The sequence below is a fragment of the Rattus rattus genome, chromosome 1 (assembly GCF_011064425.1).
Source record: "Rattus rattus isolate New Zealand chromosome 1, Rrattus_CSIRO_v1, whole genome shotgun sequence".
Taxonomy (NCBI): Eukaryota; Metazoa; Chordata; class Mammalia; order Rodentia; family Muridae; genus Rattus; species Rattus rattus.
This window is the reverse complement of record NC_046154.1, coordinates 209,119,974-209,147,350: the sequence shown is the minus strand read 5'-3', so window position 1 is coordinate 209,147,350 and position 27,377 is coordinate 209,119,974. Positions and strand designations below refer to the sequence as shown.

The 27,377-nt window shown below is 39.8% G+C and overlaps 1 protein-coding gene and 1 pseudogene across 1 annotated transcript in view; one reads left to right on the top strand and one right to left on the bottom strand.

Moving 5' to 3' along the window:
- Positions 1-27,377, bottom strand: part of Vps13b (vacuolar protein sorting 13 homolog B) — a 543,994-nt gene that overhangs the window by 351,915 nt on the left and 164,702 nt on the right. The window contains exon 20 of the mRNA XM_032914442.1: positions 2,294-2,403. Coding sequence (XP_032770333.1) covers positions 2,294-2,403 — 110 coding nt within the window. The remainder of the gene's footprint in view (positions 1-2,293; positions 2,404-27,377) is intronic.
- On the top strand, positions 25,508-26,831 carry LOC116885612 (annotated as a pseudogene).

The window sequence follows — 27,377 nt, the reverse complement described above, 5'->3', positions numbered from 1 at the left end:
ATTCTTCTCACCATATACAAAGCTTAAGTCCAAGTGAAGCAAAGACCTCCACATCAAACCAGATACACTCAAACTAACAGAGAAAAAGTGGGGAAGAGTCTCGAACACATGGGCACTGGGGAAAATTTCCTGAACACAACATCAAGGGCTTATGCTCTAAGATCAAGAATCGACAAATGGTACCTCATAAAACTGCAAAGCTTTTGTAAAGCAAAAGACACTGTCATTAGGACAAAAGGGCAACCAACAGATTGGGAAAAGATCTTTACCAATCCTACATCCAATAGAGGGCTAATATCCAAAATATACAAAGAACTCAAGAAGTTAGACTCCAGAGAGCCAAATCACCCTATTAAAAATGGGGTACAGAGCTAAACAAAGGATTATCTGCTGAGGATTATCAAATGTCCAAAAAGGACCTAAAAAAATGTTCAACAACCTCCGTCATCGAGGAAATGCAAATCAAAACAACCCTGAGATTTCACCTCACACCAGTGAGAATGGCTAAGATAAAAAACTCAGTTAACAACAGATGCTGCCGAGGATGTGGAGAAAGAGGAACAGTCCTCCATTGTTGGTGGGATTGCAAATTGGTATAACCACTCTGGAAATCAGTCTGGAGGTTCCTCAGAAAATTGGACATTACACTACCTGAGGACCCAGCTAACCCCTCTTGGGCATATACCCAAAAGATGTCCCAACATACAACAAAGACACATGCTTTACTATGTTCATAGCAGCCTTATTTATAATAGTCAGAAGCTGGAAAGAACCCAGATGCCCTTCAACAGAGGAATGGATTCAAAAAATGTGGTACATCTACACAATGTAGTACTACTTAGCTATCAAAAACAATGACTTCATGAAATTCATAGTCAAATGGAATGAACTAGAAAATATCATCGTGAGTGAGGTTACTCAATCACAGAAAAACACACTTGGTATGCACTCATTGATAAGTGGGTATTAGTCAAAACTCAAATTACCCATGATGCAATCTACAGACCACAGGAAGCTCAAGAAGAAGGATGACCAAAATGCAGATGCTCCCACTCCTTCTTAAAGGGGGGAAAATATTCATATGAGGGGATACGGAAGCAAAGTTTAGAACAGTGACTCAAGGAACGGCCATTCAGAGCCCGACACACATGTGGCCCATATATATACTGCCACCAAAACTAGATAAGATTGATGAAGCTAGAAAATGCATGCTGAAAGGGAATGGATATAGATCTCTCCTGAGAGACACATCCAGAGCATGTCCAATACAGAGGTCAGTGCTAGCAGCAAATCACCGAACTGAGAATAGGGCCCCCTTAGGAGGAATTAGAGGAAGTATTGAAAGAGTTGAAGGAATTTGCAACCCCATAAAAACAACAATGCCCCAACCAGACCTTCCAGGGACTAAACCACTACTGAAAGACTATACATGTACTGACCCAGGGCTCCAACTCCATATGTAGCAGAGAATAGCCTTGTTGGGGCACCAGGGGAAGGGGAAGACCTTGGTCTTTCCAAGGTTGGACCCCCAGTGCAGGGGAATATGGGGAAGGGCAATAAGGGAGATGTATAGGGGGAATACCCGTATGGGGAAGGGTGAGGGGAGGGAATGGGGGCTTATGGACAGAAAACGAGGAAGGGGAATAACTTTTGAAATGTAAGTGAAGAAATACATAATAAAAAATTTTAAAAAATCAGAACAGTAACACAGTTTGCTAGAATTACATTGAATATTTCATTTAATGATTCTAGAAACTAGTGACATATTCTATTCTTCAATTGGAATTTACATGTTTTAAGGAAATACATATCAGAAACCTTTTTGTACTACCTATCAAATTACCAGGGTTAATGTTTAAAGCAAGTTTATTGGATAAATCCAAATATGTGTAAGAATAAAACGAGCATAGTTAGGAGTACCCAGTGCTGTTGCTAATATTTCTGCCTAATAAGTAAGTAACTATGCAGAAAGTTACTTCAACAGCCAAACTGTGTTGACTTGTAGTTTCTTATAAATAAAACTACAGATCTTCTTTGAAAGGCATAAAGTAGTTTAAAAAATTTTAGCACATAAATGAAATAAGAGAAAATCAATAAGGGCAGCATCATCCAACTCCAGTCCATAACAACAGCATGATCTAACCCCATGGCAGAGTCAGTAATATCAGTGTCTTCTAATGTGAGTCATTAACAAAGAACAGATCTAATCCTGGCTTTAGTACCAGCAACAGCATCAAGCTCATCACAGCAGAGGAATGCTGGATATGTTAACAGAACTCACAAAACTACTCACCTGCTGGATATGTCTACTTGTGCGTTTATGTGGTTGATAAATGACCCAAGTATACAATATTGGGTCAAGGTTAACAGCCAGTCCTTGCACACTACAAAGAAATACAGCACCTAAAATAAAATATTTTGACATTATTACAATTAGTTATACAAAAAATAGCAAGCTGTAAGAGAAAAGAAAAGTAATAAATAATGTTTGGATTTCAAACCTACATACATTGCTGTAGATAAGAAAAATAGTGCTGATGCAGGCACTTTAAGAAAAAGGGCAATATTCCTCATTTTATAAAGAATGTAGTTGGGGATTTAGCTCAGCGGTAGAGCGCTTGCCTAGCGAGCGCAAGGCCCTGGGTTCGGTCCCCAGCTCCGGAAAAAGAGAAAAAAAAAAAAGAATGTAGTTAAAAATGACCTATTTCTATGAGATAACCAGAAAAACAATACAAAAAATAGTGAAATGGCAGAAATAATTCATCTACTGAAGATTACCATATAAGAGATTAAGAGAGAAATGGTTTAGGCCAAAAGAAAACTGTAGCAGTCAAAAATCCAACTCTAAAGAACAAAGGAGCCAGAAGCAATCACTGCTTTTAAATTAAGTGTACAATTATTTCTAAATATCATTCAAATCACTTTTTAAAGCAAAAACACAAGAAAATAGGTGGAGTTCATCTTGTGAAAGCAGTCAAGTGTGAACTCATTAAACATGATGACTGCGGGTAATGGAAGGAATGGTAATAAGGGTATTTTTCAACAAAGATTCTTCACTGTCTTCTGAATTTAACAATGTTGCTATCAAATACTTAGATACAGAGGGGTTGGGGATTTAGCTCAGTGGTAGAGCGCTTGTCTAGCAAGCTCAAGGCCCTGGGTTCCGTCCTCAGCTCAGAGAAGAAAAAAAAAGTACTTGGATACAATGCTGATCAAACAGTAATTTACATAGAAATGTATCTCCTTTCTCTAAACTCCAGTCTGCATACCCTTCACCACAGAACCACTCTAATGTGGCTGAATTTGAAATTCTCTTAATGACTAAAATACCAAGCACTCAGCAGTTCATTTTAGTCAGAGAGAACTCAGTTTTCTCCGCCCCCCCCCCCGCCCGAGCTGTGGACCCAACCCAGGGCCTTGCTTTGCTAGGCAAGTGCTCTACCACTGAGCTAAATCCCAACCCCTAACTCAGTTTTCTAGATGAAGATAAGTTGTCGCTAAAAGGTGATAGAGGTACCAACAGGTGCTTTAGGAAACAAGCATGAAAGAAAGAGTAACACATCTACAACTACCGATGACTATGATTGAATGTAGCTCACATAAAATCAGACAACTTAAAACACTGAGTTTTATTTAAGATTTTAGGAAACACACCACATTATTAAAAAATTGGAACACATATACAGAGAGAGAGAGAGAGAGAGAGAGAGAGAGAGAGAGAGAGAGAGAGAGAGAGAGAGACACAATATTAAGAAATGATGTATTCTCTCTGGTCTCCATGTGCACCAAAAGCTGGGGCTGTTGCACAGCCCTTAGACACAAAACCTGCCTGCAGAGACCTGGTCTGCCAGGAGTGCTCTCCCTCCTAAGCTGACAGGTGGGACCACACTTTCTCTCTACCAATTGTCCAAAGAGAGACCCACAGCCCTCAGACACAAAACCTGCGCACAGAGAGAGCTGGTCAGCCAGGAGCGCTCTCCCTCCTAAGCCCTCAGCCCACAGGTAGGACTCCAACTTCTCTCCACTGATTGTCCACGAGAGCCTCGGGCGTAGACAGGGCTTGGAGGTCACAGGAGCCTAGGACAGGACCCTTCCAGGCTCCGTCTGCACCCAGAGCTGGGGCTGAGTCCCAGCTCTCCTCAAAAACCTGCCTGCAGAGAGCTGGTCTGCCAGGAGTGTCTCCCCCCTAAGATGACAGGATCACAGGCTCACAAGCCAACAGAAGGGAAAAACTCCAGTCAGTGACAGCAAGACCAACTAACATCAGAGATAACCAGATGCCAAGAGGCAAGCACAAGAAGCTAAGGAACAGAAACCAAGACTACTTGGCATCAACAGAATCCAGTTCTCCCACCACAGCAAATACTGAACATCCCAACACACCTGAAAAGAAAGATTTGGATTTAAATTCACATCTCATGATGATAGAAGTCTTTAAGAAGGACATAAGTAACTCCCTTCAAGAAATATGGGAAAACACAGGTAAAAAAGTAGAAGCTCTTAAAGAGGAAACACAAAAATCCCTTAAAGAATTACAGGAAAATGCAGATAAACAGGTGAAGGAATTGAACAAAACCATCCAAATCTAAAAATGGAAACAGAAACAATAAAGAAATCACAAAGGGAGACAACCCTGGAGATAGAAAACCTAGGAAAGAGATGAGGGGTCATAAATGCAAGCATCACCAAAAGAATACAAGATATTGAAGAGAGAATGTCAGGGGCAGACAATGCCATAGAAAACATTGACACCATAGTCAAAGGAAATTCAAAAACAAAAAAGCTCCTAACCTAAAACATCCAGGAAATCCAGGACACAATGAGAAGACCAAACCAATAAATAATAGGTATAGAAGAGAGCGAATGTTCCCAAATTAAAAAGCCAGTAAATATCTTCAACAAAATAATACAATAAAACTTCCCTAGCCTGAAGAAAGAGATGCCCACAAGCATATATAAGCCTACAGAACCCCAAATAGATTGGACCAGAAAAGAAATTACTCCTGTCACATAATGGGCAAAACACCAAAGGCACAAAACAAAGACAGAATATTAAAGGCAGTAAGGGAACAAGGTCAAGTAACATATAAGGACAGACCTATCAGAATGACACCAAACTTTGCAGCAGACACTATGAAAGCCAGAAGAACCTGGGCGAATGCCACACAGACCCTAAGAGAACACAAATGAAGTAAGGCTGGTCGTCAGGAACAAGAAAAACATCAAAAAGCCCACACAAACATGGAAGCTGAACAAGGCTCTACTCAATGACAACTTGGTCAAGGAAGAAATAAAGGAAGAAATTAAAGACTTTTTAGAATTCAATGAAAATGAAGGCACAACATACCCAAACTTATGGGACACGATGAAAACAGTGCTAAGAGGAAAACTACTATCTCTGAGTACCTCCAAAAGGAAACTATAGAGAGCATACACTAGCAAGTTGACAGCACACCTGTAAGCTCTAGAACAAAAAAGAAGCAAATTCACCCAAGCGGAGTAAATGGCAGGAAATAATCAAACTCAGAACTCAAATCAACCAAGTAGGAAAAACAGAACTATACAAAGAATCAACAAAATCAGGAGCTGGTTCTTTGAGATAATCAACAAGATAGATAAACCCTTAGCCAGACTAACCAGAGGGCACTGAGACAGTATTCAAATTAAGAAAATCAGAAATGAAAAGGGATGCATAACAACCGAATCTGAGGAAATTGAAAAACTCATCAGATCCTAAAAATCTGGATGAGATGGACAATTTTCCAGACAGATACCAGGTACCAAAGTTAAATCAGGATCATATAAACCATCTAAAGATTTCCATAACTCCTAAAGAAATAAAAGCAGTCATTAAAGCTCTCCCAACCTAAAAAAGCCCAGGACCAGATGTCTTCAGTGCACACTACTATCAGACCCTCATAAAAGACCTAAATCCAATACTCTACAACTATTCCACAAAATAGAAACCCAATTCCTTCTATGAAGCCACAATTACACTTATACTTAAACCACACAAAGACCCAGCAAAAAAGAGAACTTCGGACCAGTTTTCCTCATGAATATCAATGCAAATATACTCAATAAAATTATTTTAAACCAAATCCAAGAACACATAAAAATGATCATCCATCATGATCAAGTAGGCTTTATCCCAGGAATGCAGGGATGGTTCAATATATGGAAATTCATCAGTGTGATCAACTATAGAAACAAACTCAAGAAAAAAGACCGAATATTAGCCACTGAGAAAGCATTCAACAAAATCCAACACCCCTTCATGATAAAAGTCTTCGAGAGATCAGGAATTCAAGGCCCATACCTAAACATAGTAAAAGCCATATACAGCAAACCAGTAGCCATCATCAAACTAAATGCAGAGAAACTTGAAGCAATCCCACTAAAATCAGGGACTAGACTAGGCTGCCTACTCGTCTCCCTACTTATTCAATATAGTACTTGAAATCCTAGCCAGAGCAATTAGACAATAAAAGGAGGTTAAAGGGATACAAATTGAAAAGGAAGAATTGAAAATATCACTATTTGCAGACAATATGATAGTACAATTAAGCAACTTGAAAAATTCCACCAGAGAACTCCTACAGCTGATAAACAACTTCAGCAAAGTGGCTGGGTATTAAATTAACTCAAAACAAATCTGGAGCCTTCCTCTACTCAAGAGATAAACAGACTGAGAAAGAAATTAGGGAAATGACACCCTTCACAATAGTAACAAATAATATAAAATACCTTGGTGTGACTTATCTCCCTACCTGTAGACTCATGCATCTCTCAAACCTCATTAGAGAAGTTTCTTTATGCAGGACATAGTAGTCAACCCAGAAATTACAACTAGTCAAACTATAGTAACTATTTGTCAATAGAGTACTCAGGCATAAATGCTACATACAGAACTCCTCCCCAAAGCTCAAGAATCATTGTAGAAGAGGAGTCAGAAAGGTTTTAAAAGCCAATTGAAGAAACAATCTTTTAGATATGACAAGACCATTCCACTCACGAACTCATAGTTGCTGAGACCGCCCACATGAAATCAAGCCAGTCAATATACTTGCATAGAGTTGAAAGAAACTCATGAGACCCATCATTAATGAAGATCTAGGACAACTGATGGCACCTGAGAAGGGAGTCAGGTTTCTTTAAGGGTAAGGCTCCACAAATAGACCCTGTTCCAGTGAATAACCCCACACCTAGGAGAAGGAGGTAGAAAGAAAGAGAGGCGAGTGTACATGTCTACATGTGTGCGTGCATGTGTGTGCATGTCCATATGTAACACAAATTTCATTTGACAGAAAACACCATTGGTAAATGTTCTAGTTACTTTATCACTATGCCAAACGCCATGACCAAGACAACTTACAAAAGAAAGTGTTTAATTGGGATTACAGTTTTAGATAGTTAGAATTCATAAAGGAAGAGCAAAGGCACAGTGGCAGGAATACTATAGGAAAACTGTGGGAAAAATTCCTACAGCTTTTTCTTTCTAAGATTATATCATTTCTCCATTCCCTTTCCTTCCACCAATGCCTACCATATACAGCTCTTTGCTACTTTGGAATTTAAGGCCTCTCTTTGCATTGTTATTACATGTATATAAACATATACATATAGATTCCTAACTATAATTTGCTCAGTTGATATAATGTTTCTCATATGTATGTCAGGACTACCAGTTTGGTACTAGATAACAAATTCATGTGCTCTTCCTCTAGAGAATACTGCTTTTCCAACTTTCTTTGTGTAGGTTTAACAACTTGGATCCCTGTAGCTGTACCCCTCACTCTGTGCTTCGGCCTACTTTGGCATGTCTATTAATGTCATACTTGCTCAATTCATGTTAGACAGTCATGTTGGTAAGACTTCATGGGTGCAGCTTCTAACATTACTAGGAGGCAGTCACAAAGCAAACTCCTTGATCCTAGGGCACTTGAAATTTTCCAGTCCTTCCTCTACAATTGTCCCTGTGCCTCTGCTGTGGGGTTGTTTTGTAGATGTACTTGTTGGAACCAGACACCATAACTTTGCCTTTTGATTGATTGTGATTTTCTGCAGTGGTCTTCATCTATTGCAAAAGGAAGTTTCCTTGATAGGAAGTGAGGTTTATACTTATTTGTACACATGAGAACAAATGTTTAGACTGATGTTAGGAATGGTGCTAGCTTAGTAGTGACTGTAGGTTCTCCTCCAAGATCAATGACTTCACTAGCACTGAGTAGGTGGCCAGATTTCCTGTAGTAAGTTGAGCCTATCTGAAGTCCAATTAAAGAGCTCACATTTGATCAGTAAACAGGAGGCAGAGAAAGGCACAATAAGAATTCCTGAAGTCTTTTTAAACTTCAAAGTTTTCTCCTGGTGACATACTTCCTGATGTAAGACTACAACTTATGTGCTAAGCTTCCCCTCATCCTTGAACTAGGGATCAAGTATTCGAAAGCATGAGAACATGGGAAACATACTAATCAAACCACCATGGTGGAGTAGGAAGGTGGAAGTGGATGGGAGGAGTTAAGGGCAAAGCTGGGGATGAATTGAATGTGATCAAATTTCAGTATCTGAAACTCACAAAGAATTAATAGAAGTAATTTTGACAATTAAAGGCAAGTGCCCAAGAAAGACCATATAAGCAGAGTAGACATACAAATGGGACGAGGAGCCATGAACTGAAATGATAGCGCAAGCAGAGTCAGGAAGAACCAGAAGGGCAAAGGCACAGGTATGAGGCGTTCAGCACTGAGTCTGATCAATAGTAAGATGCCTAGGAAATCGTGGGGAATCAGACACGAAGAGTTAGGAGAACCCAGAGAAGTAGGGAACAAAAGGAAGAAACATGGAAGAAAGTTCCAAACATGAGAAAGTTGCCAACTTTGTCAAACATTGACACTAAATGGATGAAATAAAAACTGAGGCCTGCCAACTGAACAGATCTGGGGCCCTCATAACTTGGACAAAGGCAGCTTCAATGGAATAGAGGGGTGGAGTTTGCAAAAGACTGGTTACAAGAGTCAGGAAACGGGAGAGGACATGGACATAAAGGGGATAGATAATTCTTTTGAAAATGAAATATGGTGGGTGGAAAAGTGAAATGAACTCCAGGGAAGGGTTGGGTTAAGATAGTGGAGGAGGCAGCACATATGGAGCTGCTGAGGCTAATCCACAGAGAGGGAAGTATGCAGAGTCCTGATCTAGAGGGATGTAGAGACTTACTGTCAGTGTCTGAAGAGGTAAGTAGGGTAGACCAGCTGAGGACAGGACCACGGCTATTCTACCTAGAGCAGTAGGAATGAAGGCCACCAGAAGACTTTATGAAGTACTTAGGAGTTGTTGGGGGGGGGGAGGGTGCTTGATAATTGCTTCAGTCTTTAGAGGCTGTGCCATCATCAGTAAAATGGGGTTGGAAAGGTTAAGAGTTAAAGGATATAGGAGGACCTGAAGAATAAACTAGGAAAGTTCTTCATCACAGAAGTCACCCAGGAAACCTTACTAAAAAGTGGATTGTTATTTCAAAGTCCTGGAGTGTAGTCTTAGATATTAATAGCAAGATCTCCAGGTATTCCACTCAGTGGTAACTACAGTTTGAGTGGGGATGTGTGGGAATGTGGAGTCAACTATAAGAGCAAGTGAACAGTAAAGTTCTGAGTACAACATATATCATTTAATAGGAGCTGGACATGTAAAGGACCAAAAAACAGGACCCATGGGAAACTGCCAAAGTCGTTCCTGTGAGAAAGGTTTGAAAAGGCAAAGCTTCCTCTGTTCAAGTGCAAGTGTATTCCAATGATTGACCAGTGTGTACAAAAGCTAGCAATTTCAGCTTCCTCATCCAGGATATTTGCAACCTGAGACCTCCTAGTAAGACTTGCTAACTCTTCTCTGTGCTTTACCTAATAAACTGAGCTGAGGTTCTGAGGAGTTGAGGCAGTCAGTGCAGCTCCATCAGAATGTACACAGCCTACCTGACTCTAGGTTTTCTGTATTTGTGTCTTTTGTCTGTCCTTGGTTTATTCCCTTTCTGTCCCAGTCAGGTTCTACACGTAAATGGTTAACTACTTAAGTCAATGAGCCCACAAGACATGGGATACTAAATAGGAAGCAGCAAGTATGCCCTTTTAGGGTAAACTGAGACTATCTAAAGAGCATACATTTGTCAGTCCTCAAAGACTCGCTGTTTTATATACAACACACTCGCCTAAGATAGCTCTTATTCTTATTATTTTAACTGCAAACAGAAAAGGTGGAACCTGAACTGTGGTCCCTATGGCCTTCATCTAAGATGTAAAATATAAATGCATACAAAAGTAAAACTAATTTGCATAAATAAAAATTTCTGGAATGCACTCTTCTGGTTGGTTTACATGTTGATCCTGGCTGCTGCCCAGCTGCGACAGCAGCATGAATCAGCTGTAACTCAAAACAGAATATTTTCAAATATATACTATCTAGCCATTCATAAAAACACTGCCAACCACTGACATAAAACATGCATAGACTTTCAGACTCATTATTATGAGGTATCGAACCTACCTCAGTTCCCCAATAAGCCAACTGAAGGTCTAATGAATTATCAGATAAGATCACCATAAGATCCCTTGTGGTGATGACACAATGACTTCTAGCCATGCATTCTATATGCAAGTGTCATCTTGGTTTCCAGATGAGGAGACAGAAGGGAATGATAACAGCCACACTTTGGTGTGTTTCCAGCTCCCATGTCACAAGAGATAGTATTCTGTTGAGGTCTGCTATTGCTAGTCCATAGACGTCATATTGCCTTCAGCAAACCGAGAGAGAATAAACACCACTGCCTGCTATGAGTAAATACAACACGGAATAGGAAAGTGCTGATTTCCCTCCAAGGAACTGAGATTTTTAGGGTAGCACAGCTAATGATACACACGCGTTCCACTCATAGAACCTATGTTCAGAGTAAAGAAGCTATTTTCACAATGTTTCAGAATTTACATATCAAAATTGCCCTTCATTGTTAATTGCCTTTGAATAGCACTGAAATCTCTGTTTTTTGAATTACACTAACAGACTATCTATATACCCTTTATTATTGCTAGTGGGTTAGAGTAAAAGAGGCAGAGGTATGTTTAAAGTATAAATAGAAAACATTAAAATCACATAATTTTAAAAGCCAGAATTTTGAGTTATAAAATCTCTGAATTGGGGTTGGGGATTTAGCTCAGTGGTAGAGCGCTTGCCTAGGAAGCGCAAGGCCCTGGGTTCGGTCCCCAGCTCCAAAAAAAAGAACCAAAAAAAATAAATAAATAAAAAAATAAAATCTCTGAATTGTAATAAAATGTTTTCAAAATTGTGTTATGAAAATGACAGAAATAGAAATTCTTTGTAGTTAAGTAATTCATAGTTTTTGTACACTGATTCAAAATTTAGTGGCTATAGTTTTTTAGTTAGGAGTTTGAGAGAGAGAGAGAGAGAAAGAGAGAGAGAGAGAGAGAGAGAGAGAGAGAGAGAGAGAGAGGAAGGAAGGAAGGGAGGAGGAGGAGGAGGAGGAGGAGGAGGAGGAGGAGGAGGAGGAGGAGGGAGAAGAGGGAGAAGAAGGAGAAGGAGAAAGAAGGAGAAGGAGAAGGAGAAGGAGAAGGAGAAGGAGAAGGAGAAGGAGAAGGAGAAGGAGAAGGAGAAGGAGAAGAAGAAGAAGAAGAAGAAGAAGAAGAAGAAGAAGAAGAAGAAGAAGAAGAAGAAGAAGAAGAAGAAGAAGAAGAAGAAGAAGAAGAAGAAGAAGAAGAAGAAGGCGACGACGACGACGACGACGACAACAACAACAACAACAGAGACAGAGACAGAGACAGAGACAGGGGTTGGGGCAGAGAGTCAGACAGAGACAAGAAAGAAACACATTCCCATGAGAGCCACAGGGCAGGGGTGAACACATGTTCCCATAGGTCCATATGCATCAGGGACAGTTCAAAATGAGGTGGCTTTTTCTCTTGTTCTCTGCCTTAGATTGTATAGGATCTCTCATTGAATCTGAACCTCACTGAGTGACTGGCTAGACTGGCTTGCCAGTGAGCTTCAAGCAATCTGTTTCTAATACCCAGTGTTGGGATTACAGGCATACACTCACACATCAAACTTCTTTTTTCCTTACTTTTATGTTCATGTGTGTAAAGTGCATGAATATGTATGCCTGTTCATATATAAAAATACAAGTGTGTGTGTGGTGTGCAACATGTACGTACGAATGAAGGTGAAAGTTTGATGGAGGGAACATTCTCCCCATTGTTTTCTACCTTATTCTTTTTTTTTTTAAATTTTTCATTAGATATATTTCTTTACTTACATTTCAAATGTTATTCCCCTTCCCAGTTTCCTGTCCATAAGCCCCCCTTCCTTCCCCTCCCCTCCCCCATACAGGTATTCCCCCTATACATCCCCTTTATTGCCCCCCCCATATTCCCCTGCACTGGGGGATCCAACCTTGGCTTTGAGGAGGGGCCTTTCATTCAATCCCAGAGTTCAACTACAGCTAGCCTAGCCACTCCCTTGTCTCTCCAGCTAGATGATTTAGAGGTATCACATCTGCCTTCTAAAACTGGAATAACAGGGGAGCCTCCATGTGCTCTGGGCATTCCATGGATTCTGGCCATCTAGCTCAGGTCCTGCTGGCACACAAGTGCTGAGCCATCTTGGCAGCCTTACTCTTGAGTTAGTTACTCTTCGGGGCACTGCTAAGATGTGCTTCAGTCATCTACTGAGTTAGACAGGCAGTTCTGTTCCACTGTACATTTAATCCGCTCCTTATTACAATCAAAGGTGACCAACACAGTACACAATAAAAATGTCTTAACTTTTGAAGACACATATCTTTTTAACTAGAAACAACACCTGTACTATGTTTTTATATAAAACACAAACTGTCTTCCAAAATATCTACTATATTTGTGAATGCTCAAGCTCACATTCACCTATCTCCATTAACCTGTTAAAAGAAATTACACAGACCTAAAATCTTCAATACAACTTTCATGTTTTGCTTTCAAGTCAAAAATTTTAAAGGCCTAAAAATAAGTCAGGCATGAGGACTCCCAGTTATACTATCCATAGGGAAGAGGCTATGGCAGGTATCCCAAGAATATTAGGCCTATCTGAGCCATATAGTCTGTGCCAAGACAGCCTAGGCTAAAGAAAAGGACTCTGTCTCAGAAAAAAAAAAAAAATCTACAAGTAATTTATGGGAGAATAACCATAAGGACCAAACTGTTCAAAAATTTAAGACTATACCATGAAACTCTGGAATAAAATTAATTATCCTGACATTTACAAAAATGCCTCATTTAAATAATATTTTATAATTCTATAATTATTTTTGGTCAAATGATAAGTAAATTTTATTTTTTAAACAAAGAACTCTATCTTATAAAAATGAATTTATGTACTATATTACAGTAGTAGTGAAGACAAAGTTCAATTAGACCAGGCATGGTGGCGTGTGCCTTCAACTGTAGCACTTAAAAGGCTGAGGCAGGTACATCTCTGTGGAGGTCAACCTGGTCTACAGGGCAGCCAGGGCCACAGAGGCATCAATCTTGTCTCAAAGTTTTAAGAGTTCAATTACTGACTGAGACTGGCTGACATGGGCTCGTATGTTTGTATGCTTAGTCCCCAGTTGATGAGCTATCAAGTGAAGGATTGGAGGTGTGGCATTTTTGGAGGATCCTGAAACTCTACATTAGCCCCCGTGCCCACCCCACCCCCACCCTTTCCTCTCTCTCCCCCTGTCCCCTCTTCTGTTTGCTCCCAGCATTCCAGAACATAGCTCTCAAATACTTCTCCATTGCCATGCCTGCCTGCCTGCTCCCATGGTCCCTACCCTAACGAACGAGGACTGAACCTCTGGAAGTGTGAGGCAGCCCGGATTAAATGCTTTCTTTTAATGTTGTCTTTGTCACACTGTCTCCTCACAGAAGTAAAACTGCAACTAAGACATTATTCCAGACCAAAATATAACATGTAAAATAACTTTATGATCAAAGGATTAATAAAACAGAACAAGAAAAATTACTGGAGTAGTCATACATTTTAAAATATTCCTATACTTTAAGAGCTATAAAAATCTGAAGTGTTTAAATAAATTGTTGTTAAACAAGGGCTTTACGTTGAAATATCATGGAAACATGAAAACGTAAATAAAGTGAAATATCAAGTGATCAAAACTGTATATGCTTTCAGGAGTAATTTTTACACTGGGAGTCTTTACTTTGGTCTTAATGGCAGAGCAGATGAGACACCACAAGGTGGTGCTAATATCCTCTAGTACCTAGCTGGGAGAGAACCACAGCCTTAACTCATGGAGGAACAGATAAAATCTCATTTTACCAAAACAGAACCTAAAATTACAACCGACTTCTCAAAAAAGATTCCAAAAGCCAGAAGGTCAATGTCTTCTAGAGTCTAATATATAGTGAGAATTTTGGTTTCTTTCAAAGCACAGAAATGTTATGTGAATATTTTTTCTAATCCTAGTTGTAGGACGTGGGGCTGCTTCAGACTGTACACAGCAGCTGACTGTGATTTGTTTGCTGCTCTAGCAGGAGCATGATTTTGCCAGCTAAGGACGGTTCACATTTGGAATTCTGAGGAATCTTTAGGTTTATGAATATCAGAGTCCTTATAGAGGTGGCTGCTACTGCTCCCCTGCTGTTGCTGTTTGCTGGTTGAAGATAACATGAGGCCAAAGATTGCCCCAGGGAACTCTACCCCCTAATCAACAGGAAGGAGTCTAACAATATTGATGGCCTCCTTCCCCTCTAACCTCCTTCAACTACCTAGTATTGTGGGGTTGGAAGGGTGGGAAAGGGTGGTAAAATAAAGAACCCAATAAGATGTCAAAAGTCAAGTGACACAAATAGACCACAGAAGTCATCCCATACTATTGTACCAGGGAAAAATTTCAATCACCGTAAATGGAAAAAACACGATATTCCATGAGAAAACCAAATTTAAGCAATATACAACTACAGAAGTACAGAAGATACTCAGTAGATATTCCAACCAATGCAGATTAAGAACACCCAAGAAAACACAGGAAATAATATCACATCAGCAAATCTGGAAGAAGTGAAGCAGACAGGCATAAGCATGCACATGCATAAATACACACACACACACACACACACACACACACACACACACACGTGCGCGCGCGCATACACTCTAACACCAGCAACATCAAAATAACAGGAATTAACAATCATCAGTCACTAATATGTCTAAACATCAATGGACTCAATCTCCAATAAAAACATGCAGACTAACAGAATGGATATGAAAATAGGATCCAATATTCTGCTCAATACAAGAAACACACCTGAGCAGCAAAGATAGGCATTTAGATTCTGTCATCCAGACAGAAACTAAAAAAAAAAAAAGAAAAAGAAAAATTAATGAAACTAACAGAGGTTATGATTCAAATGGACCTAACAGATATCTACAGAACATTTAACCTAAACACAACAGAATATATAACTTCTTTTCAGCACTTCGTGTAACTTTCTCCAACACTGACCATCCACTCAATCACAAAGCAAGTCTCAACAAACACAAGAAAACTAAAATTACCATGTGTGTCTTATCAGATCATCATGGATTGAAGCTGGACTTCTTCAACAACAACAACAACAGAAAGACCACAAACTCATGTAAATTGAACAACTCTGTATGCAATAACCACTGGGTCAAGAAACAAAGAAAGGAAGAAATTAAAGACTATCCAGAATTCAGTGAAAATGAATGCAAACTCTACTCAAACCTATTTAACAGAAGCAGGGCTAAGAGAAAAGTTCATAGCACTCAATGCCGTCTATAAAGAAACTAGTGAGATCTCATGCTAGCTTAACAGCACACCTGAGAACAATACAAGGCCTCTATGAGACAGCTGGGTTTTTGGGGTTTTTGTTGTTGTTGTTTGTTTTTTTGGAGAAAAATCAACAAGATAAGGCAATCCCTTATCCAAACTTACTAACGGACAGAGACAATATCCAAATTAAAAAAGTCAGAAATGAAAAGGGAGACAAAACAACAGACACTGAGGAAATCCAAAGAATTATTAGGTTTACTTCAAAAATCTGTATTACACAAAACTTGAAAATCTAAAAGAAAGAGAAAATCTTCTTGATAGATACTGCTTTAAAAAATTAGATCAAGACCAGATAAACAATCTAAATGAACCTACAACCCCTAAGGAAAGAGAAACACTCAAAAGAAGAAAAAAGAGGAAAGAGAACCAGAGTTAGTTTTAACACAGGATTCTCCCAAACTGTCTAGGAAGAGCTAATACCAATTATTCCATGAAGTACGAACAGAAAGAACAGGGCCAACTCACTGTAGGAGGCCACAGTCACCATGACGCCAAACCACAGAAAGACTCAACAAAGAAAATGTTTCAGACCAAGTCTCTCATAAACACTGATACAAAAATATTCAATAAAATATTTGTAAACTGAATCCAAGAACACATCAAAAAGATCATCCAAGAACACATAAAAAAGATCATCCGTCATGATCAAATAGGCTTCATCCCGGGGATACAGGGATGGTTCAATTTATGAAAAACTCAATGTAACCCAGGATATAAACAAACTGAAAGAAAAAAAATCAAAATCAAACATGATCATCTCATTGGATGTTGAAAAGGCTTTTGAAAAGAATCAGGATGAAAGTCTTAGAGAGATCAGGTATACAAGTCACATATCTAAACACACAAAAGCCAATATGCAGCAAGCCGATAGCCAACATCAAATTAAACAGACAGAAAAATTAATGCAATTCTACTAATATCAGAAACAAGACAAGGTTGTCCACTTGCTCTCTAGCTATTCAATATAGTATTTAAAGTTTTCCTACAGTAATAAGACACCTAAAGGAGATGAAGAGAATAAAGGCTGGAAAAGAAGTGGGGAAAGTATTGCTACTCACTGATGATATCATGATGACATCATGATGATATCATGATGAGATCATGCACAGGGACCCCAAATTCTACCAGACTCCTATAGCCAATAAACAGCTTCAGAAAAGTAGCTGGATGCAAAATTAACTAAAGAAAAAAATCAGTAGCCGTCTTTTATACAAAAAATAAGTAGACTGAGGAAGAAATTAGGCAAACAACACCCTTCACAATAGCAACAAATAATATATCTTGTTATAAGTCTAACCAAGCATGTGAAATATCTGTGTGACAAGAACCTGAAGCCTCTGAAGAAAGAAGTAGAAGATCTCAGAAGATGGAGAGATCCCCCATGCTCATGGAGAGGGAGGATTAGCAGTGTAAATGGCCCTCTTACCAAAAGCAATCTACAGATCCAACGCAATCCCCATCAAATTCCAACACAACTCTTCACAGACTCTGAAGAAACAATAGTCAACTTCATATGGAAAAACAAAACACCCAGGAGAGCTAAAAAAAATCCTGGCATATAAATGAACTTTCAAAGGCATCATCATTATCCCTGACTTCCAGCTGTACTAGAACACAATAGTAATAAAACAGGGTATTGGCATAAAAATAAACGGGTTGGTCAAGGGAATCAAACAGGAAAATCCACATACTTACAGACACTTGATGTTTGACAAAGAAGCCAAAATTATACAATGGAAAAAAATTATGCACCTTCAACAAATGGTACTAGTCTAACTGGATGTCTTCATGTAGAAGATACAAATAGATCCGTATTTGTCACCCTACACAAAACTAACGTCCAAGTGGACAAAAGCCCCACAATAAAACCAGATCCACTGCACTTGATGGAAGAGACAGAGGAAGCCTGCACACATGGGCACAAGAAACAACTGCTCCAACAGAGCAGCAATGGCCCAGGCCCTAAGACCAACAATTAATACATGGGACCCTGGGAAACTGAAGAGCTTCTGTAAAGCGAAGGACACTGTCAATAAGAAGAAACAGCAGCTCAGAGAATGACAATTACAGAATCTCCAACCCTACTTCCAACATCCAACAGAGTGCTGACACACACACACACACACACACACGCACATGCACACGCACATGCACACACATCCATCCTCAAGGAACTAGACATCAACAAACCAAATAGCCCAATGTAAAAAAGGGGTACAGTTTTAAACAGAGATCTCAACAGAGGACTCTCTACTGGCTGAGAAGCACTTGAAAAATATCTGATGTCCTCAGCCATCAGAAAAGTGAAAGTCAAAACAACTCTGGATCCCACCTTACACCCACCAGAATGACTAAAATAAAAGACTCAAGCAACACCTCATGCTGGTGAGGATATGGAGCAAGGAGAGCACTCCTCCATTGCTGGTGGGAGTGTACAAACTTGTAATCACTTTGGAAAACAATTAGGTGGTTTCTCAGATAATTGAGAATAGTTCTAACCCAAAACCCAGATATACTATTCCACTAGCTCAAGTATGTTATAGCAACTTTATTCAAAATAGTCAGAAAATGGAAATAATCTAGGTGTTCTTCAACTGAAGAATGAAAATGTGTGACATTTATACAATGGAGTATTATTTAGCTATTACAAACATCATGAGATTTGCAAGTGAATGACTGGAACCAGAAAAGATCATCCTGAGTGAGGTAGCCCAGATCCAGAAAGACACGCATGGTATGTACTCACTTACAAGTGGATATTAGCCATAAAGTAAAAAAAAATAACCATGCTACAGTCTACAAACCCAAAGATGCTAAGTAACAAGAGGAACCAAGAGGGGATGGGTGAATCTCACTGACAAGGGGAAACAGAATAGACAGTGAGAGTGCATGCGGGTAGGGGACTGAGGATGGCATAGGAACAGAAGGAATTGGGTAGGGGGAGGACCCAAGGAGAGAGTACTGGGAGAGACAACTGGAATGATTGGGGAGGGGGGTGGAGGATGAAATCTCTGGGAAAAGGTAGAACCCTAGGGAAATGGAAACTTCCAGGAATCCAGGAGGGTGACTCTAACTAAGACTCCTAGCAATGGGGGATATGGAGCCTGAACTGGCCATCTCCTGTAACCAGGCTTGGAGGGACTGGGACACCAACCCAGCCAGAAAACCTTCAATATACAATCTGTCCTGCCTTCAAGAGTGCAGGGGTAAAGATGAGCAGAAATTAGGAAAGGGCAAACTAATGACTAGGTCATAAGAAAGAGCCCACCATGGACACTGGTAATAATATTCTGCTATATTTGCAGACAGGAGAGGACTCAGCGAGCAACTGATAGAAACAGACGCAGAGACCCTCACCCAAATGTTAGGTGGAACCTGGGGAATCCTGTGAAAGAGGGGGAAGAAGGGCTCTAAGAGCCAGAGGGGTCAAGGACACCATAAGAAAACGTACAGAACTAACCTGAACCCAGGGGGACTTATAGAGACTGAACTGCCAACTAGAGAGCAGACAAAGGACTGATCTAGGTCCTCTGCATACACACACACACACACACACACACACACACACACACACACACACACACACACGTATATGTATCAGTTGTGAAGCTTGTTCTCTTGTGACTGGGACTCCTAAAGCAGGAGCAGAAGCTGACTCTGATTCTGCTGCCTGCATTTGGATCCCTTTCCCCCTACTGCGCTGCTCTTCTAGACTCAATAGGAGACTATGTGCCTAGTCTTACTGCAACTTGATATGCCACGGTTGGTTGATACCCCTGGGAGGCCCCACTTTTCTGAAGAGAGAGTGAGAAGGAATGAAGGGGGAGGGGGACTGGAAGAGAGAAGGAAAGGGAAACTTGTCAGGATGTAAGGTAAATAAACATTAATTTTTTAAAAGTCAAATATCAATCAACTATGACTTCTATAGACTTCATGGCATTTAGATATTTAATTCTTTCAGTAAAGGTAAGTATATCATTTTCATCAAGATGCAATTTGCTTTCAATATTAGTAAATGATAAATTCATATATATAGTTTTAATATAAATTTATTTATGGTTTATAATTAGTGAATGTTTGACATGTGTGACTATGTAAAACTGGGATTACTTAAAACATTATCAAATGAAAGGTGTCACTAATGTAAAGTCTATCTTAACTGCAAGAGTGCGGCATAAGATCATGTGCGGATACCAATGAAAAACACTACCACCATTTACTGTGTTTTCAACTTGCATCAAGCAATATGTTGAGAGTTGGACATTTATTCTCTCATTTAGGTCACATTACTACCCTAAAAGGTAATATCATTTTCTTTAGTATAAACAAAGGAACTGCAGAACAAACAGACTGAGTAATTTTCCCAAGAAATAATCACCATTACACAGAAATGCTGAGATTTCTATCTAAATAACAAGGCAGTAAGTATGTACCACTTAGCATCCCACAGTATATGAGTATGTTCACAATGCCAAGCAACCAGAGCTTCCAGGGACTAAGCCACTACCTAAAGACTATACATGGACTGACCCTGGACTCTGACCTCATAGGCAGCAATGAATATCCTAGTAAGATCACCAGTGGAAGGGGAAGCCCTTGGTTCTGCAAGACTGAACCCCAGTGAACGGATTGTTGGGGGAGGCGGCAATGGAGGAGGATGGGGAGGGAACACCCATAAAGAAGGAGGGGGAGGGATTAGGGAATAACACTAAAATGTAAATAAGAAATACTGTTAAAAAAAATATATATATATATATATTCCTTCAGAGAAATTTGTCTTATTAATGAAAAGACACCATGACCAAAAAGCAACCTGGAAAGTTTTATTTTATCTTATACTTCCAGGTAATAGTCCATCATGAAGGGAAGTCGGGGTAGGAACTCAAGGGAGGAACCTGGAGGCAGAAACTAGAGCAGACGCCACAAAGGATGCTGTTCACTGTCTTGCAGAGCCTGATGTCTTATATAATCCAGGACTATGTGCTCAAGGTAGCATTGCCTATAGGGAGGTGGGCTATCCCACATCAATCACAACCAAGAAAATCCACTACAGGCTTTTCCACAGGCCAATCTGATGAAGGCATTTTCTCAATTAAGATTCCTTCTTCCAAAATATATCTAATTTGTATCACAATGACAAAAACCCAAGTAACACAAAAATAGCTATTTAACAGAAAATAAAGAGTTCTTGATTTGTGTTTACTGTTCATTTATTCTTTAACAATCAATGAATAATCTCATCTGAACTCCTTCTAATAAGTTTAGTTTTGGGGGTCGGGGGAGTACTAGGAGAGATATAGAGAGAGGGGAGGGAAGGAGGGAGGAAGGAAGGGAGGGAGGGGAGAGAGAGAGAGAGAGAGAGAGAGATGCAAAAAGCAATACAAGTAGAACGTTAACTTAAAACTACACTGTGAAACACTATAAAACATTGAAAATGATAATTTAACATGTAGTTAAAGAAAACAAAACAATTACATGTGTATAAAAATAAGGTTAGTTACAAAAAATGAAAATAAAGAAAATAAGTTCATAGGCAGTTGAAGAAATTCTATCTATTTGAAAATACTATAGGACATGACTGCATTAGATAACTGTTAATTTATCACTGAAAGGAGTGTCATTGGGTACAGAACAACCAAAAGGTCTACAAGTATAAGAACAAATTTCTAAATAACAAATTATTTAAATAGAAAAATAGCAAAGATAAACTATAGTAGGAAATTCTTGTAGTTGACACATTTTCTGAATATAAGCAGTTTGAGAATAAGTATTTAAATATAGTTAACTTCCAAGACTGTGAAAATCCATCCACAAATAATCTTTGAGAATTAAAATCAATCTTGGGAGACAGCAGCTTGTACTCTGAAATGCTCTTCTGTTACTTGGAAAACACAGAATTTGAAATATAAAAAGAAAAAAGTTTGGAATAGCAAGCTAGCAATGGTTTTATCTAAAAGTTAGAACATTGTCAGCTATTCAGAGTAAAAGCTGTAACTCCTTTCTCACTGAATCCATGCTTTCAAACACTAACCAAATCTCTGAAAACAAACTGTGTTGTTTTTACTTCTAAACACATTTCTCTTTGTAGCCAGGTTGTATTCTACGTCAGAAAATACAAATGTGAGTGCGAATGACTTATGTCAAATCCAGTTTCTCACCTTTTTCTTAATTCTATATCAATTTGATCATTACTACAAACACATTTAGTTACAAATGACACACACACACACACACACAAACAAAAACAAAAACTTACATCATAAAATCAGAAATCATATGCTACAGTAGTTATGTGCTCTTCAGAGTCCTTCCCTCCCTCTTGTAACTGTTTATTCTGCTGTAACTGGGGGAAGAGTCTTCACCATAGATATGATACAGGGCTCACTGGGAACTATGTTTACTCACTTGGAAGAAAAGGGGTGGGAACACTAAATGTGGCTTCAGATCCGGTAAATGGAGCGGTGAGAGCTAGGTCCAGCATAGCCATGTAACCACCCTAGTGATTAAAGGCTACCACGGGTACACCGCTGCTCTGTACTGTCCATACTGTGTGGTAGGAGTCCGTCAGACACACCATGTGCATTCTCAGTGAACATCCACCTCACGATGCATAAGGACTAGGAACCACAGCTCAGTGGTGCACAGCATTTGTCTAGATGCTCAAGCACATCAGTGTGATGCCTGCATCTCTAAGTGAATACAGAGAATGAAACAGAGACTTTTGCATAATGTTGATAATCATTAATTCCACATTACATACTGTTAATCAAACTGTTTCTTCCAACGCCTCATAGCTGATTATATGAGCTCTGTCAGGCGATTTTCTTTTAAATAGACACTAGAAATGCTTTGTCCTCTCTCCAGTTATTCTAAAGATTAAATCATGCATGATTATCAAGAATATAAGTCTGTTTTGTTTGTTCACTTTTAAGTTGATTAATCTCAACTTAGAATTTAGAAAAACCACTTAATCAGGCCATTTTTAATAATTTTAGAATCTATCTTTCAAAACTCCTTAAATATGTTCAGTGTTCAACTGTATCCCCCAACCCTTGTCGTCCTAGTCATTTGAATGTTTTCTTTTATCTTTTAAATTTTACCTTCTTATATTACTGACCATTTGTGTGATTAACTCTAGAGAGCTATTATGATGTAAAGAAAGATGCTGAGTAAGAAACTGAGGTGAGAATAAAAATCCCAAGTGGCTAGGCCATCTGAGTTTTGTGATACCGACATGTCACAAGTAGTGGAGTCTACACAGACGGTTTTGTACTTGATTTTATTTTGGAAGGCCAACTATGGTCTACTGGTGAAACTAACACCTAAACTTTTAAATGATGCCTGTCTGCCAATGTTAGTACCACCCACACTTTCCTCTATTAATGTATTAGAATACAAAGATTCAGAGAAATAGTCCAGAAAAGAAATGAATCTAACAGAGGTACACAGTGTAATGGATTGTAGTCTTCTGTGGAAGGATTAACATCAACAACTGCTCTATCAAAACAACTGGAATCTCCCAAGGAGCACTCCAAGTTGGTGCAGAATAAGAAATGTATGTATCTATTGTGCCTGCTGAAAATTAAGGTATTTGGTAATATATTTATCTGATCATGTATTATCTGTAGATATGAATACAAGAACAGGATTAATACTATAATGAAGGTTTACTGAATAGTCAAATGCTAGTTTTTTTGTGAGGAAAAGTCACATTTAACCCTAACACATAGTTGAACAAGTAATTCAAAAACACAGTATGAGTTTAACATAGTATAATTATTATACTATATGTAACACATAATAATTTATTAAGCATTACAAATAAGTCACTTTATGAATATGATATTTTGCAAATATATGGAAATTTTACAAAAAAATTTTCTAGCCTGGAAATATTCATACTGTGAGAGAGTTAAGGTTAAAAGGGTATTCCAGAAAGACAGGTGAGCATATTTAGGATACAAAGGCACCAGGGCAAAAACACAGTCTCTCTCCAGCCCCACTGCTTCCTCTACTCATCTCACACACTTCTCTCCTCACACAGGTTTCCAAGAAGATAATCCACATAATTGCATTAGGGCAGTGGTGTTCATGCCTTTAATCCTGCCACTCAGAGGCAGAGACTGGTGGACTTGTAACTTTGAGGCCAACCCAGTCTGCATAGTGAGTTCCAAGACATTTGGGAATATACAAAGAAATCTTGTCTCAAAAAAACATGGATGGATGGATGGATGGATGGATGGATGGATGGATGGATGGATGGATGGATAAAAGAAAAAGAAACTAAGATGAGATAAATAAATGAAAGAAGGAAAGGGAAGCTAAGAAAATGAATTTGCAGGCAATGATTTATTTACTTGTCTCTTTAGTGGGAGGCATGTAAGGGTATAACCTTGTGGGTGAGTTCATGCCCTCCTGCCTTGCACGAAGTGATCAGAATACAATGTGTAGAAGCGGTTCTCTCCCTGCAATATGAAAGTCCTATAGATCCACTGAGCAGCCAGTACTAAATCCCTTTCTCAGTCACTTTAAGTTATCTGATATTGTTGTGTTTTTTCTCTACAATGCTAGAGACTGAGTCTGATAAGCAAATCCTCAACTACTGAGTCAAATCCTAAGCCCTCATAGAAGGGTTTGAAACAAAGACATTCCCCCGTCAGAGTCTGAATGATGATGACAAATAGGTTATTTTAGTCTTGCTGCACATAACAGAATAGTAGACTACTTTTTAAGTCTTGAGATTATTTCAATATTCTTGACTGTGCTGATTCTCCCAAAGAAATCATCTTGTATCAAGTATGAAAATAAGTAATATCCTATTATACTTTCCTCAAAAGAATATTTTAGAGAAAGTGTTCTTGCAAGAAAGAAAGAATATCCTATAGCTCCCTTTCATTGGCACTTTACCTATCAACATTCAGGCTTAAGATTACAGGAGGAAGTGTGAATGGTGAATCTATGAGCATGGAAAGCTCTAGAATATCTGAAAATATTGTTGTTATTATTTATTGAAAAATATTGAAAGCCTATTGTTAGGAGGCTCCCAGCTGTTTACTGTCTCACAGTGACAGTGTGGAACACTGGACTTCTAGCCAGTGAACTGAACCAGGCAGTATGTATCTGCATGGCCATACACAATATTCCACTGACTAGATGGCCATGGTGCATTAATAGTATGTTACTGAAAGTGACAATACCATCCAACATCTTATATGATTATCTGGCTGATCTCTAGCTCCGAGAAAAGATCTAATTACTTTAAAGCACATAAATCATAAATATGTGTTTTCCCAACAGCAGCATATACAAATTACAATAAGGATTTCTGCAGACATGGATTAGTTGAAAGCTATGTATATATTTCTTATAAGTTGTGTATATATTTCTTACATTTGTCCTTTACTTTGAAACTCAAAGGGTGTTAGCCTATGGAGTATACCATGGGGGCTGTGGAGACAGACAGCAGTCGGCATTCAGTGAGAGTTAAGTGCTAGAGAGTAGTATGAAGTTAACAGACAAGATTTCAGCCTAGACTAACCTAGATGTGCTTCTGAAGGGGGCCTGAGCGTTTCTGTAGAGAACCTTTACACATAGTACATCTATTACATTGGCACAATGACAATCAGTAATAAACGTGCAGAAGTTGGGGTCCTTAAAGTTCTCTTCCAATCAGAGAATGAAGAAATAATGAAGAAAAAAAAAAAGAACAGGTCAGGTCAGAGAAACAATGACAGTCCAGTAAAATAAAATCAAGACTCATTAGACTCTGGTTGTAAATAGATGAAAAGCAATCAAAATGTTAGCAAGATGTGAAGGAAAGCAATCTTTCTATGCTGTTAGCAGGAAGGTAAATCAGTATTGCCCATACAGAATCAGGAACTTTCCTTTGTCATTAGGGAAAATAAGCAGAACAGGTGTCTTTGACTGCCCTGTTATAAGAAACACACAGACTTTCCTCTCCTATCATGTAAGGGCAGTGTAATCCCAGGAAATTTGTAGGTAAACAGTCAAAAATGTAAAGGTTTCAGAATCCTGATATGAAAAGTTTCCAGACCATAAAATATAGAGAAGAAACTTTAAGGCAGTAAAACTTATAAGAAATGTACGGTTCGCGCGTGGATGGCGGAGTTGGACGGTGACAGAGCTGGTGGGGTGGCTCCCTCTAGTGCTTCTGAGGCTACCTGGTGGGCGCACTGCTGGGAGACTGTGTGGGCGCTGTCTCTGAAGCACAGGATACCTTCAGTCTGACATCTGTCCTGAGTCACATTCAGAGCCTGGAGCCTGACCCTGGCACGTCGGGCAGCACGCGGACAGAAACATTGTACTATACAGATGACACCGCCATGACCAGGGCCCTGGTGCAGTCCTTGCTGGCCAAGAAGGCCTTCGACGAGGTGGACATGGCCCACAGGTTTGCCCAAGAATACAAGAAGGACCCTGGCAGAGGGTATGGGGCAGGAGTCATCACTGTCTTCAAGAAACTCCTGAATCCATAGTGCCGTGATGTGTATGAGCCTGCCTGGGTCCAGTTCAATGGAAAGGGCTCCTATGGCAATGGGGAAACCATGCGAGTAGCAAGTATCCCACTGGCCTACTGCAGTGTCCAAGATGTGCAGAAGTTTGCCCAGCTCTCAGCTCAGCTGACCCATACCTCTTCCCTGGGTTACAAGATGCCATCTTGCAGGCTCTGGCTGTGCGCCTAGCTCTGCAGGGTGTATCATCCAGTGAGCACTTCCTCGAGCAGCTTCTGGGGCACATGGAGCCTGATCCTGAGATCCCCTCCACTTTCAACAGTCTCCAGAGGAGTCTCATCTACTCCATCTCACTTGCTGGGGACACAGATACCATAGCCACCATGGCTGGGGCAATTGCTGGAGCTTACTATGGGGTGGAACAGGTGCTGGAGAGCTGGCAGCAGAGCTGTGAGGGCTATGAGTAGACAGACGTCCTGGCCCAGAGCCTGCACCGAGTCTTCTAAGAGAGTCCCTGAGGGACACAGTTTCAGTGGTACTGACAGGACCATCAGGACCCAAGGTTGACTCAGGCCGTAATCCACAGTTCCTTAAGTGGACTCACCTGCCCTGCATTCCTAGAAGGCAGGAGGAAGGTACCTTGAAGCTGGAGTCTTGGGACAGTCTGTGGAACAAAGAGAAGCTGGTGCCTCCTTGGAGCTGCAGCTCTGGCTTGCTGCAGGGCTGTATGACACCCCAGGATCCTCAGAAATATGAGGGACCAGGGCAGGTCTTATTTTGGAGGGGTATTTGGGGCACTTTTTTTTGTCTGGGACACAGGACTTGGGAAGGTGGACCTATGGGGGTATCCTATCTCCCAACCAGTGTGACAGTCTATTGCTGGGTGGGCGGAGCCAGCAGCAGTTGGTTGGCTCTTGAGGCTGGCATTCAGTCGATCACTGGCTGCCTGGCCTGGCCCCTCACTGCAATGGGCTCCTTGACAGCTTCTGTGGATGTCACAGCAATAAACAGGG